This window comes from Melospiza georgiana, chromosome 1, assembly GCF_028018845.1.
Source record: "Melospiza georgiana isolate bMelGeo1 chromosome 1, bMelGeo1.pri, whole genome shotgun sequence".
In the NCBI taxonomy this organism is placed as follows: Eukaryota; Metazoa; Chordata; class Aves; order Passeriformes; family Passerellidae; genus Melospiza; species Melospiza georgiana.
Window position 1 is genome coordinate 79,117,761 of NC_080430.1, and position 15,917 is coordinate 79,133,677.

The 15,917-nt window shown below is 33.9% G+C and overlaps 1 protein-coding gene across 7 annotated transcripts in view; it reads left to right on the forward strand.

Moving 5' to 3' along the window:
• The window catches only part of CDH18 (cadherin 18), a 229,841-nt gene that overhangs the window by 89,348 nt on the left and 124,576 nt on the right, over positions 1-15,917 (forward strand). For all 7 annotated transcript variants that reach the window (XM_058021639.1, XM_058021628.1, XM_058021608.1 and 4 more), the window contains one exon: positions 12,121-12,415. In XM_058021639.1, coding sequence (XP_057877622.1) covers positions 12,121-12,415 — 295 coding nt within the window. The remainder of the gene's footprint in view (positions 1-12,120; positions 12,416-15,917) is intronic.

Genomic DNA, 15,917 nt, shown 5'->3' on the forward strand with positions numbered 1-15,917 from the left:
CTGCCCTAATTCTTAAACAAACAGCTTTAGCTTTGGACTTTTTTCTATTTGACAACATACATATGTTTTATAACTCTCTATTCGCTGCAGAGTTTTGCACCCAATGATCCTTCCAAAATTCTCCATATCATTCAGCAAAAAATTTAACTGCCAAAATCTTATTTTAAAATTTCCATATGTCCTTGACACGACAGTCTATCAGTGCATTCAGTGTAAATGCTGCAGGAAGTGGGGTTGTAGGAACTGCAGTGCGCATGGAGCATGTAAACAAGGGTGTTACAGGCTGGGATGCACAAAGGAACACAGTGTAAAAAGGGAAAGTGAAGAGGCATGATGGAACTTTTTAAAAAATAGAGGGGTGCAAGATAGCCCGAGGAAAAGAGCTTGATCAGATAGGGATGTGATATTCTGGGCTGGGGAGTGGGATTTCCCTCTTTGGAGTAAAGGTTCAATTAAAAAATCCATCTCCAGTATATAACATTTAAAAAAAACCCCAAAAGGTGAATCCGTTCTGAAAAATTGGAAGTCTTGAGAAAGCTTCTCCCTTTGATCTCCTGTACCACTGAGTAGTCTGCGGCTTGCCTGAGTGCTCACTGCTCCTGCCCTGACCTTACACAGACAGCTGAGCCTGAGTAAGCAATTCATTTAATAATAACCATTTTGAAAACCATCTTACCCTGCCCTTCATGACTTGGTGTGAATTAAAACCTTGGAGGCTTGTACTAGGTATGGCCTAAGTAGTATTTTAACTATGTGATGTCTGCAGATGTTTTGGAAGCTGAAGGAGCATCACTGGTTGCCTCAATAGGACTCATCTTCAGAATAGAATGTATTATCTCTTTTTGTTTATTTTCACACAATTTGAATCTAAACTTGAGTCTGAAGAGGAAACAACTCTTCTCCTGTATGTAAGCCAAAAGGACCTTTGTAATTCAGACTGCAGGATATTTGTATGAATAAGTTTTTAGTATGATTTTTTAAGTGCATCCGTTTGATGATTTTATATATAAAAATATTTAAAATACATCAATTTTTTCTAATTTATGTATTGTAAAAAAGTCAAGCATTAAGTAATGAAAAAAAAATGTAGTTTTGAAGTCGATCTCCTACCCATTATGACAAGCCATAGAAGACATATGCAGTATTTTTAATATAATTTCATTTGGAATTAGTTGTGAGCCAGATAGATGAAAAAGTTGTTCCCAAGTAAAACTACTGCAGTGCTAGTGTTACTAGTCTCTAAGGGAAGTTATAAGTGTCTGTTCTTTAGAGTGTAGATTTTTTTTTCTCTCTACAAGTTAGATCAAGTCAGAAATTTATCCTTCTTAGGACTAAGAAAGAAAAAATATACTTCATTGGCATTTACAGAGGAACTGTTTTGATGTAATCTTTCTTGTTTTACTCCTACTGTCAGTATTGTTGTGATGTTGAATACTTATTCTGTAGCTTGCCTCTCTCACGTATATGTGAAATTCTCCAAGATGTGAATTTATGTCTGAACAAAAATTTTGTATATATTAACAGAAGAGGTGGGAAGCAGGAGTCATTCCTGGTTTTACCCAGAGTTTTCTTGAGCATGCCTTTAGAGAAAGTGATATTTTCTATGTTTCCAACATTTGTCTGGGTTTTCTTTAGTTCTAAGAGCACAACATTGTTTGGGTCAGAAGGAACTTATTTCCAGTTGATTATGTAATTTGAAAATTATATTTTGAGGGGGGAAAAAAGTTGACCTCTTGTCAAAAACAGATTTTTATTTCTGCTGCCTAAATAGTAGTCATCTTTGTTGCCCTGAATTTGAATTCTTATGTTAGGACTATATAGCACCACTGAACATAGCAACCTGCTAGATTATTCCTTACATGGAATGCATAGGATTTTGGCAATCTGAGTAATATTTACTCACTTTAGGATGACTAAGTGAAAACTTGTATTCAGTGGGTGTTTGAAATATCAAGCAATATGTTTTCATTATTTTCATTTTTTCCTGAAAAGGAATAAATATTTTTGGACCTCACAGTATTAGGTTAGAAAAAAAAAAAGACACTGGAACATCAGAAACATAGCCCTGGATCTTGTGCTGCGACATATGTGCACTTCCTCCTGAGGCACTTAAATGTAAAGAAAACAGTCTCTTATGGAAAATGTGTTAGTGAATAAACTCTACATCCAAAGAAGACTCTATGTGCTCTGTATTGGCACTTTCTTGTACTGCTAGCAAGAATGTGTAGTATAATGAACATCTATAAATGTTCATTTTAATGGCCTCCCAGAATGAAATATTTTTATATTATTTTCCCTGTCATTTTACATATTTTTTAAAGAATAATTTGTACCTAAGCGTTTATTGGCAGCCAATAGTATTAGGGATTGCAATCCTATTCTGCCTGAGCAGTTTTTCAGAAGGGAGAAGGTGTCAGAGCATCTCTGAAGAGAGAAATCATCGAAATGTTCATGATAAATTACATCTATATTGATGTACCAGCACACCCATAAGAAACAATAAGGAGAGGAATATATTGCCTTGAAGTGTGAATAGTATGGTTCTGGCTTTTAATATAGTTTGAATACTGGTCCTGGAGAAAGATCAAATTTTACAGATGTCTTTTCATTCCTTACTTTAGTTAGTGACAGCAGTGAATGAAACATCATATCTGGGATTCTTTACATGTACAGAAAGAGAACATTGGTGCTACCTATTGGAATTAGATGATAGTGAACATAGTTTAGTTCTTTCTTAATCAGAAACATAGATTTTGTATTAAAAGTAATATGCAGATAGATTATATTACTATTCCTTTTAGTAAAACAGTAAGACTTTGTTGAAATGCTTTCTGCTAAACACTGTCAAAGGGTAACTGGAAGAAAGTAGTTCTCAACTAGATTTTTCCTGTGTTAAATTCAAGACAATTCCATGGTCCAGATATATCTGTCATACAGAAAAAGGAAAACAAGTTCAAGCATGAAACATATGTGACTTTACAATAGACAGCAAAGAACATAAGTATTTTTCAGTGAGAAAAGTAGAACTTTGAGGAGAAGATATTATTTAATTTTAAAATATCCATTTATCTAAAGCTATGTAAGATAAATTCTTCTGCACACTTTCCACTTTTTTAACATACGGGGCAATGTTCATGTAAATGCTATTTCTTTTACTAGAGCAATGCTAGAATACCAAATGTTTCACAATTTTACATCCTGATGTCATCTGCAGATACTTCTTGTACATCCCATCATAGAAAAATATTTTACAGCTGGTTTTAAAAACATATATTTCATGGATTAAACACAGGACAAATTAAGTATATTCCAAATTTAACTATGAATCTCTAGAAATTTGGATGGCTTGGTCTCTTTGGTTGCTATTTCAAAAGTCTAGCATATTTTCTTATTCCCATTGTTAAACTATGTGTTGTCAGTCACAATAAAGAATGGCTGCTGTCCATGAAAAGATGGAAATTTCCATACTGTGATGAAAAAATTTCATGCAGAACTTGCAAGTGTATTATCAGATGCAAAATGCAGCAAAACTTTACACATTACACCAGGCCTCTTCGTGAGTGCTGTTTCAAAACACCAGTCAGTCAATAACTGTAATATAAAACTGTTTTAAAACATTTTCAGAACTTGTGTTTTACTAGTCTGGAAGTTGTACTGAAGTAAATGTGAAAATGAGGGGTTTGTTCATAGATTTTGTATTAAAAGTAATATGCAGATAGATTATATTACTGTTCATTTTAGTAAAACAATAAGACTTTGTTGAAATGCTTTCTGCTAAACACTGTCAAATCCTTTCTTAACAATGATATATGCAGTCCTTGATGACACATGGTAGTGCATTCTTTTCAGTTTCCTCAGAATGAAATAACTTTTTCACCTGAAATAGAAGCCATTGGACAGTAGCTAACCTGTTTTCTTTGCACAATCTTAAAAATTTCTCAGCAAATTAGCTTCAAAGACATCAAACTCAAAAATGTGTGAACGTTTTGTGGAAGAATGGGATAAAAGGAAGCTGGTAAATTAATTATCTCTCCTTGATCTTTTCCACATAATATTTTTTTCCTAATCAAAACTCTGTAATTGAGCAAGTAATCAGGTCCATGGCAAAAAAATTTTCTTCTAGCTGATTTTACATGGCGCACATCAGAAAATCACACATTTATTTTTTTTCTCTTCTTATTAGTATTTCTTAGGAAGAGCAAAATAAAAGGAAGTAATTTAGAATATCACATGAGTACACAGCAGAGTTGTTTTCCCAGAGCTTAAAAATTAATGTGCTGTCTTCAGATCTTTCATAGAGTAAACAGTATTAGCTGTAGCACTGTCAAAAAACAAGCAAGCAAATGAATGGTACTTTCAAAAAGAGTTTGAGTACTATTATACTTACACCTATGTGCTGCAGGGAGCTATTTCTGTCACTCTCAATATCAGGAGAAGCTCTATGCATGGAGATTACACATAGTACAAAATTGACGGATAAGGATTTTAGAGAACTAATAGTTTTTTCACAATCTAAATAATCCTTAGGTTAGCATTCCTGTTCAATAAAAGATAGACATCCTTTTTCTTTAGAAGACCCTATTACAAGGGATTTTTTTTCCCTTTTTGCCTTCTGCACTGGAAATAGAAAGAAAAAATAAGAGTTTGATTTTTCTCTTTGTCCACATGAAAAAAAAAGTGCAATGAGAGTAACCAGAAATGAAAGTCAAAATCACCTGTAGAAAGTCTGCAGAAAGAGTGTGTGGAAGCACACTGCTTTTATACGTGCTTTTAGTCCATTGTTGTCACAAATGTACAATGTTTTTCAGTGAAGAATAGTTTTTCACTGAATCAGTGAAATTCCAAGCCCTGAACTCTTCTATCCCTTGGGGTTTTACAGTTTGTTTTTTTGGGGTTATTTTTATGTATTTACTGTTTTTCTGACCTTGACCTCTTCAAGGTCTTAAGCAAACATCCTTTCATGTGAAAGCAGGTTGACTTGAGCAGGTAATGCAAGTTATGATATTGGTACCTAGGACTGCTTTTGGCATCTTTGAGGTTAAAGGCATCTGTGACATGTAGCTGAATGCTGAGGCATTTACAGACTAAGAGCTTCAGTGGTCTAAGTAAGTGAGAGGTTTGCAGACCTGTGCCCAAGAGTACTTCCATGTACTGAAAAGCTTCTATTTCCCATTACTGCTTGTGCCCATCTGTAGGGATGGTGAGAATTTGAGAAGTGCTTTATGCTGTCATGTCATCACCTTATTGTGATTTGGTAACACTAATAAAAACAAAACATTCTTCTTACAATGATGATGATGTGTGGTCAAGGCTTATTTGAGTAGCAATGTGTCATCAAGGCACTTGGACTCAAACTGTCAAATTTATGGTCCTCCTGAATGGATCTAGGAATGTAAGTTATCACCATAGAATTCCATAGATTAAAGACTTATTGATTTTAAAGTAAGATTTGTGGACAGTAATTGTTAAGGGGCACTGAAAACTGAAAACCAAATATGATTTTTTTTTCTTATTTTTAGTAATTTGCTTCTGTTCAAATCTTTGAAGCTCTTAAAAACCTCTAAAACCCATATACTATGTAAATCATAGTTCTTGGGGAAAAATAAATATATTCTATGCCCATCACAGCATTTGCCTAAGTGAAAGATGTCTGAAATGAAAGCTTACTGCTGTGAAGAGAGCTCAAATATAAACTTCACCAGAGTGTAATTATTTTTCTTCCATATGGAAGATGCACAGTATGGACACATAGTACACTAAAAGAACAATTTGGGATTCTATTTTTCTTAAAAATATATAGTGTTCTTTGACAACAAAATGTCAGGCTTTTTATACATAAAAATTTATTGTGTTGTTTTAGAATTACTTATCTTTTTTTTTTCTTTTCCTTTTTCTTTTTCGTTCCCTGGAGTTCTTTTGTTTAGAGAGAAGATAGAAGCTGGTGTTGACCATTGTGGCTGCTTTAGTACGCCTGATGTTGTTTCAGATATGGTTGCTTATGCACCTGCATACTCCTGCCATTGCAGCCTCCCTAATGGCTGCAGCAAAGCAGCAGACTTCAGAGAAGCCGCTTGCAAACAGAAACATCTTGCAAGAACAGATGTTTGTGTGCTATAGTGTTATATTGTGAAGTTAATATTGTTTCAGTTGTGTTTTTCTTGGATGATTGCAATCCAATTATTTTTCTTCTATCTCAGAAAACTCATTCAGCAGATGGGGGAAATTGCGGTTTTCTATTTTCTTCCTCTGTTTGACAAGGGTTTGGAATAACTTTTTTGTCAATTTGTGGACACGGCTACAGATAGTACACTTATCTCCTTGGCTAATGATTCCCTCTGAAAATTCCATCAAAATGTGTGACATTGCCCAGAGCAGTGTCTTTCATTAAAATATATATTATAGCTGAGACCAAGGGAAGCAAGTCAGCAGCAAATCTGACAATGTTTTTACTGCATAGACACAATGAACATTTCAGTAGTATCAGCTAGACTGCTTTTGTAGTGTGTACCATTAAGAAAAATTTTAAATGCTGTTTTTACTATTAATTATAACATTTCTTTTAAATTAAATGTTTTCTCTATATAAATGTCAAAGGAGGTCAGTATGATTGTAGTTCTTATTAGAGGGAAGATTAAAATATTTTTACTCAGTGTGTTAGTGCTCTGCCATTAATTCTTAATATATCTCTCTACATTTTGATGTTTTTAGTGAGGCAATAAACCATTCTGTGTAACAAAAGCAAAGTAACTTAATACAATCCTCTATGTTTTGTTAAAGCTCATACCTCATGTTGAGCTAGTTTTGTCATTCCTCTGGGCTGGGCACTCCTTGGTCGACACTACTGCAGAAGTGTTGTACTGGGTCCCTCTTGTCAATTTAAACTATTGACAGTGACAATAAAAATAAGAGGGGGAGATTCTCCTGCTTTCCTTGAAAAAATGTGGTGCTCTCAGAACCAAACACAATATTTATTCGGGACATAATGGTAGTTATGGGAGTTACTACCATAATTCAGGCTTTGCTTTTGGAATCCTGTACAAAATATTTTATTTTTTGCTATTTTGCAACAATAATTTTAATTATCTGCAGTTGTTTCAAAATACTTTAAGTGCTTATGTACATAACCACTTTTGCTCAGATCAAATTCAGATTAGTGCAAGTTCTTGATTTTTTCAAATCAGCCTTGGATTTTAATTTAGTTCATATAAGGAAATTCTTCATAATATTTTCTTCCAGAACAAGGTATATCCAGATCATATATAAAGAATTTATTGATAGTCCAATTAGAAATACTGTATAAGTCATAAGCAGTCCACTTAAAATGCCACCCACATTACCCTCCAATAATGCAGATTTTTCAACTAAAGCAAACAGGAGCAAGCAGTCATGCAGTTAAATCAGTAACAGATAACTTTTCTGCTTTACAAATTCCCCTCTTATCCAGGCTTTTTCTCTTCTGGTCATGCATGGTTTCCTGGGTGCAGCTTGTTTTCCTGAGGCAAGTGCAGGGGAGCATGGTGATCACTGTGAGTTATTAACATTCCGCATTCCCAGGAGAAGTAGCATGTTGGCTTTCTTCTCAATTTTTGGATTGAGTTTTGGTTTTGCAGTTCCTATTGATGTGTTTTATTCCCATTGGGCCTCTTTCCTATTGTCCAATAGTTTCTGCCTATGTGTGGTCTGTTGCTTGACAAGTAGGTATGTTTAAATATTTGGATGTATGATGTGGCTAAACATCAGCCAATACAATGCAGGTGTATGAAGTGGATTGGTAGTGAATGAGGCCAGTGACCAAGCAGCTGACCCCTGGGCTGTGATTAGGCTTTAGCCACTTGATCATTTTTCAGTTACAAAGAGTAACAACACTTTACTAGGTGGGTAATTAGCCCTCAGTCTCTGAATTCATTTTACAGCAGTTAATATGCTAGTACATCAAAAACGGTATTTAAAGATTTATAGTGTCAAAATTAATAGAGGAATATAAAGAATTTACTTATTAACTGAAATATTTGCATCTATCTGCAAATCATGCATTTGATTAATGTAACTCTTCTGCAGTTTCTGCAGGAATTCGAGAAGAAAATGAGCTTTTAAGTGGACTGATGGAAGAAAAATGTTGAAATCTTAGCAAAACAGGGACACTTTGGTTACTGTTCTGCAAAATCAGTCATACACTGCTGATATGGGAAAGTTAAAGACTGAGGAACCATCATAAATCTTCCTGGATGCAACTTGCTGCTAAATATGTCACGAAGCGTAGGCCACCGGGTTGACAAAAGGGGATATTCCACATATGTCCATTTGCTATAATTTTCAGCTTCTTCTTTCCCTAAAAAAATCAGAGAAATGAAGACAGGAATAATGACTGAAGGGGATGAAAGTTGAATACTTTCTGGCAGCTTCTGGTTGTGGACAGATTCAGAATATTAAACAGATATATTCTTGTTGGAAGCATAACCAAATCAGTGCTAGTGTTTGCAGAATGTTTTCAGCCCATCACTTAGACTAGAGTTCACATTTCCACAGGGAATTCAGAATTCTGCACTGACTGCAGTTTGGAGAATTGGAGACATTGGTGTCAGAGATCAGCAGAGTCAGGAAGCGCCCTGGCACTGGGACACTGGAGACTCCCCCAGTGGCTCATGACTGGGCCATACCCTTTACAGGGATCTGGTTTGAGAAGAATTCCCCAGGTCACACCAGTTGGGTCTGAACAAAACACGGGTTGGCTTGCATTTGTACTGCTTAGTGACATTCTCCTCTGTGCCAAATTAATCTGAAAGAGAAATAGCTATAGCAGTTCCAAGCAGAGAGAAAGGCCACTATTGTTCAGCTGGATTTTGCCCCCTCAATGTCTTTTAGAAACTATTATGGGCAGCACTGCAGAAATATACTCTCCCAAACCATGTATTTGTAACCTAAGAGGTGAATAACATTTATTCTATTTGGAAATGTTTTTGTGGAGCAAATCTCTTGTTGTAGAGATGATTTCATAGTGCAGAGAGAAGAGAGAGAAGTGCACCATGCTCAGGGACATAAATCTCTAGTTAATCTACTAAACATTGTCTGAAGTTGAGATTCCCAGGGGCTCTCTCAGCACAACACATATTGCAAATAAGCATTTGAGAGAAGTCTTGATATTTTTCCACTTGGACCAATTTGTACTAAGATGGAAGAATTAAAGAAGACAAACAGTTCTTTAATCTTTACTTTGCAGGAAAACTGAAATACAAACAACTGACAAAGAAAATACCATTTTGCTATGCAAAATCCTCCTTTGTGAGTTTAAAATTCAGCATTAAAAGTTAAAAGGCATAAATCAAAGTGTTATATTTCAAACAATATAAGACATATCTGGAAGTAAGGAAGCAGGAAATTCTTTTGGCTTTTACTTCTTTTCAGTTGTTGCCTTACAACTGCAGTTTAAAATTCCTAAATGTAAATGGAAGGCTTTCAGTGATTATTAATATGCAGATAGTTTATTCTCATGATACTCTTGCCTATATTTTTCAGTTGAAGTTTATTGAGTAACACAATGTTTAGTAGGCTTAGCAAATAATTTGTTGACCATGAAAGCAGCTGAGTATCTTTGGTGTTTCCTAACTTTTCTTTTAGATGCAAAAACCTTGACTCAAAATAAATCTGTATTTTCTTCACTGATGACAAGTAAAGAGTGATTTCTTCACAATAAAAAAATAATAGCCAATGTTATTAATTTTTGAAATGGTCCATGCATTTTGTGCCATCATAGCAAATTTTTGAATGTGCCTTTATGCAGTATGGGATTGGAATGGCATGCCTATGTTCATATTTGGTGTTTTGAAGAACCTTGCTTTTTATATTCTACAGCAATTCCTTATTCTGTGTATTACTTACCAGGCAATTTTTTAATTGATTCATTTGTTCATAATTCTAGTTATAGATGCAGTGATTTTTTTCTGGGATCTCCATTTGATATACCTGAATATACTTTTACATATATCCCTTGTAGAGGCAAAAGGAAAGAAGTATGATGGAAAATATTCAGATCTTTTTCAGTTTGGATTAGTTTTGAGCTCCTTATAAACTTTTCAAATTTGTAATTTTACTGTTGGCATTTGCAATCCCGAGCATTGAGGGCTCATTTTATCCCAAAAGGATCCTACAATGCTAATTGTTTTTAAGAAATTAAAGTATCAGTAAAGCTATTCTAGAATACCAGAATACCCACTACTCTTGCTTTTAGAAATAAATCACTTCAAATAACATTTAGACTGTAAGAAGTTTGGATTCTTGGTATTTTATATAGAGTGAATTATTCCTTTGTTAATACAGTGTATTCTGAGGCTAGGAAGCAATTAATTTTGCCAATGACTACTGTAAATGAAATGTGTAAGACTGTTCTGCTGCCCTATAAAAACATGCCAAACAAATAGACCCTTTTCCTACTTCTTTCTTTTTTTGACTTAAGAAAAGAATAAAAAGGGTCCACAGTAGTGACCCAGTTTTGTGTTGGTTATTCAGTCAGATCTTCATGTGACTCAGGTAAGTATAAAGTGCATTGACTGAAGTTGTGCTGAAATTTTTATGAGTTGAAAACCTTCAATTTATAAATTTCCCTTTTCCAAGCCCCTCCCATAAAATATATAAATTATATGCAACACCATAATTTCATGAATTTATTAAAAATATTAAAAATCTCATCAAGAACCATATGCTTACTGCTTTTACAAAAGACAATGCAGATAGTTTCAAAGGCAAGACAAAGACTCAGAAAAAAAGATACACCTTGTGTGTGAGAAAATACCATCAACTCTGTATCATGTGTTTTAAATTAAAAAAAAAAGATGTTTTCTACCACACAAATCTTATTTCCTTTCTATTCAACCCTCTATGGTTTTTGAACTGAGAATGAAAACAGGAAAGTAGCACCTTGCATCTTATGAATTAAAAATATCTGTTATTTTCTTTCTGCCTTGCTCAGGTTCTATATCAAAATTTTGTGATGACACACTGCAGATATTAAAAAATATTCAGGGCAGTAGGATAAGGATAAAAATGTCTTCTTAAAATAAGAAACTTTCCCTTCTGATTTCACATCACAGTATAACTGCACAATACCTGAGGCTGTTCATTTCTGCATTATCACTTTGTTCTTATTATGCTCCTCAATAAATACATTATGTTCTTAAAGTTGTTTCAAATGAAAATCAAACAAATTCGCAAAACTCAGTTTTTAGAAAAATCATCCTTTCTTATCAAAGAACACATGTTCATGTGGTTATAAACAGGCAATTCTTTAAAGTCAGGTTAGGAACAGTGAGGCAATGGGAAGCCATTTCACATTATCTTTTAACATACCAATCTACTTAACTGGGTTTTCTTTCAACCCACCCTTCACTTCCCCAACAAAATAACACTTTACTGTGCTAAAGGAAGAGCATAATATATTTAATTTATATTTAATAGCGTAAGGTGTTATGAACAATGAAAATGCTGAAAGTCCCTGTCAAACTTCATTATTTAATGACAAACAATTTAAATACAAGCAAGTTAGATAACTTTCTAGCTAAAATTTAACAAACATAATCTAAAGACAATGCCAATATTTTCTTGTGGAATAGAGTAATTCTGGACAGACATCTGCCACTGGCAGAATGTGCAGTTTCCTTTCACAGTAAATGATGTTGTCTTTTGGGTCACAGAGGAAAGTGTAGGTGGGACTGAATTACCGTCATTGCAGTAGACAATTCTCAGTGGGAATGCATCTGGTTTAGTGGTTAGGAGAGGATTTCAAGCAATGAATGCTGTCAATGAATGCTGTAAAATAATCATGAGAAGGACTAAAATGAAAACCAAATAAAACTAAAACCATCACAGTTACTAGAATATTCTTGACTTAGGGAAGTTTTCTAGAATGGATGCATAACCCAAGAAATCCCAGTTTAAGAAATTAACTATGGGTGGAAAATTACCCTCGACAAAGTGACTTTGTTGCCAGAAAGATCATATGAGAATTTATGGCAAGAATTGGGAGAAGTCACAACAAAATAGGAGGGTGCTGACAGTAATACCTTAGTTTTTATACCTTATGAAGTATTTAGTTAGTTTTATATATTTTTATGTGTTTTTATTTTCCAGCTGCACTCCAATTCCGACAAAGGTGATGGATCAGTCAAATACATTCTTACTGGAGAAGGGGCAGGGACTATATTTATTATTGATGACACAACTGGAGACATCCATTCAACCAAAAGCTTAGATCGAGAGCAGAAGACACACTACGTGCTTCATGCCCAAGCTATTGACAGACGGACAAACAAGCCACTCGAGCCCGAATCTGAGTTCATTATCAAAGTGCAGGATATCAACGACAATGCACCAAAATTTACAGATGGACCATACATTGTTACTGTGCCAGAGATGTCTGAAATGGGTAAGGAAAACAAAGTGTGCTATTCAACAGTCTTTTAACAAGTGCAAATGCCACATACTGTTTGCCAAAGTTATCATCACATCATTGAGTGCATGTTAAATATATTGGAGTTAAGAGATGTGAAGAAGAGATGATAAGAAGACGTGAAATACAGCCCATATGTTACTTGTGACATTCACAGTAAGGAAACAGTATGCACACGCACATCTGGTTGTAAGAGAAGAGTCACTATTGATCTTGAATGTTTCAACATGCATGTTTTAATGTATGTTTTAACATACATTCTTTGGCAAATTGTAGTTTCCATTCTAGAAAAAAGGTGTATTCATATATCCTCATTCAACTGCAAACTTTAAGGCATTCTCTTAGGTTTACATAAGCAGCCTATGCAATTCACAGAATTAAACACAAAGGAACAGTAGTTCCCTAGATTTTTTTAGGCATATATTTACTTATCAAGTTTCTTATAAAGTGAACTGAAGTTCAAAAAGATACCAGTCTTTGGTTTTCTCTGTTACATCCTTCAGATATTCTTATTCTATGAGGTGCTGCATCATGCAATCAGCTTTCTTTATTTAATACTTCTCTGCTGTTGGAGTTAGTTTATAACTTTCCTCTAATAGAAAATTGCCAGCAGAATTTTTTACAAGGACAAAAGTGCAGCATTTCTGTGAGTAACATCATAAATCCAGGACAATGCAAACAATACATGTTTGTGTGAATTACTGCAGTGAATGCATAGAGCTTCCAGTAAGAATCTTCTGGCTCTGCACAAAACCACTTCAGCTGTCTTTGATAATTCACTGTGGCACAAAGCTTTACTGCTAGAATTGCAGTTCATTTCAGTATCATCTAAACTTTTATCTCAGTTATCTCCCATTACACCACAAGCTGTCTTAATGAGGAATTAATTTCCTTTACCAACTGTTTCCAAAAATGTGTAACTCTATATTTCTCTTTCTTTGGTTTTCTTTGTCTTTAATGGAAACCATTTTAATTGATTATTTCCTTCACCTTTAGAGGCATTTTATTTTCTGCATTGGGGGAAAGATAATGGAAGAGAGATCAATATTTCCTTAAAAATCAAAGTAGCTGATGTAATAATTCTTTATTTGTATTATATTCATGAAGGTTTTATTTTTCTTTCATCTTCTCCATATTGAGCATTTTTCCATAAATGTAAGTCATATTTCTGCAGTAATCAGAATCTGGTATTACTATTCAGCTACATCATACATGGCACTGTTTTCCAAAGAATGATTTGAATAGTCTGGGATGGTATTTTGTGTTGTAAAACAGGGTTGATTATGGTAAACCAATGAAGTTTTACTAGTAAAACAGAGAATTCATGCTTATGTTTTGCATAAGGCATTTTGATATTGATGCTGAAAACCAACACACTCACTAGTACATTAACCAGGAAACCTCAAAATTAATCAAATTTTAAATTAGCAAGCCAAAACAACAACAATATTTTATAAATAAAATACTTTACTGGTTGTACCTGAGGCAAATCATTAAAATATCTGTTTCACAAGGCTTTTGTGTTGTGTGAATAAACCTGAATTTTCATATCCTAACATACAGGCATTCTGTTGTAGGTATACATTACATTTTCATTGCAGATTTATTATCTCTATTTTCTTTTTTCTCCTCTCTCTGAAAGCATTTTTGTTGTCTGCAATTTCAGGAAGACTAATTCTATTACTACCTCCACAGGATGCATTCTTTGTGTCAAATGATGCAGATACCTCTGTCACTTTTATTCATTCTATAATTAGCATAGTTTTTGACATTTAACTGTGGAGTCTATACATAACTGAAATTGTTGATGTTATTCTGTGAATTTCTAAGGAGCTCTCACTCTGAGTATATCTTCTCATTTTTATATTATCATTTAAAGATCTTTCTAAGGTACTGTCTCTCTGCAGCAGTTCTCATGCTAAGTGGCATTATTTTTGATCTCCATTATTTTGTATAGTTTCAGAAGCAGGTTCTTGTTTGTCTCCTCAAGATCCTAGCTGGTATTTTCCCCACGACTTGAACTGAATTTAGTTGAAAAAGCTCTAAGACCTTTATAGCTTTTCTTTTTCAAGTCACTGACAAGTGAGTAGAGAAAAGTTTTGTTAATTTGTTTTTGGCAATTATTAGACCACAGTTTTCACTGTGACACAAAATAAACATACTATTTATGGTTTATGTACTATTCTGGGAGAGATGAAAGAAAATGTCTATTTCTTGCCTTCAGTGATTTTTTTCCATTAAATTTGGCTCAAGAACCAAAATTTATATCTGAAATTGTTTCTTCTGTAGTGTGAAAAACTCAGTTACACTGAGATTTCTGTAGTCTGCTTTAAGGTTTATGAAATTCATCTTTATATAATTAAAGAAAATAAGAATATTTTTCAGTCAGTAAAATACTTTCAGATGTGTTGTACGCTGCAAAATGAGTGAAAATCTCCATGGAAATGTTTAATGCAGAGATAGTTTGGGGGTGAGACTAAATGACTTCCTGATGACGCTTCCAACCCTAAGAATTCTGTGATCCTCTGATAAGAAGGTATTCTCAATAAATTCTGCTCAAGAAATTAATAGGCAGAGTATATATTTCCAAACTTCTTTTGAGAGTATTCCAGTGTGAGGTAGCCATAATTTCAGATAATCTGGAAGACAATGTTGTTCATAAATATGATTTTTATTAGAAATGCCTATTTAACTTTCTTTAATGTGAAGTTAAATCACATTTTGTTGACTTTTTAGTGTTTTCAGACAGTACTAAAAATTCCTTTAGTTAGGCATACTATCCCTGCATTTATTAAACATCACCTTTTTATAATTTCTTTTAATTTTTTGTTAAATATTGATCCATTTGAGATTCAATAGTATAGAAAACTATGAAAAGTAATGCATAAGTATTTACATAAGTATTCTCAACAGACATATTTTATGGAACTGCCTCATTAAAAATCAAAAATTTGTCTTCAGAGAGACAAATTACAGTATTCCCTTTCAGCTTTTCTTGAAAATACAACTTCATAAACTTTTTTCTTGCAAACTGTATATTTAAAAAAAAAGAGAAAAACCAAATGGAGATATTTTGAAATAAAATACAATTTTGTTCCCCATTTCAATAATTTTATTATTTTTTAATACTAGGAAAAAATAAAAACATACAAAGTGGTATTCAGACCATAGAGACATCTTTTACAACTCTTTATAAAGCATTAACTAAGAAAACAGAATGCCCAAAATGTAAGCTCTGAAATGTAGCTGGAGAGCATATGAAATGCTAGTTGTACTCTGAATAAGCAGAGACTCCAGTTGGGCAAAAAACGTCACTTTTATTTCCTAACTGGAGTGACAAACTTCTTTCATAGGAAAACTTTCTTGACAGGAATTTTCGCAGTAAGTTGGTAAAGGAAGAATAGAAGGTAAGGGTCTGATGTTCATATTTCTCCTGTGGTGTCCAGAGAAATTGGATCCTTATCTTTTGTAGCTGATT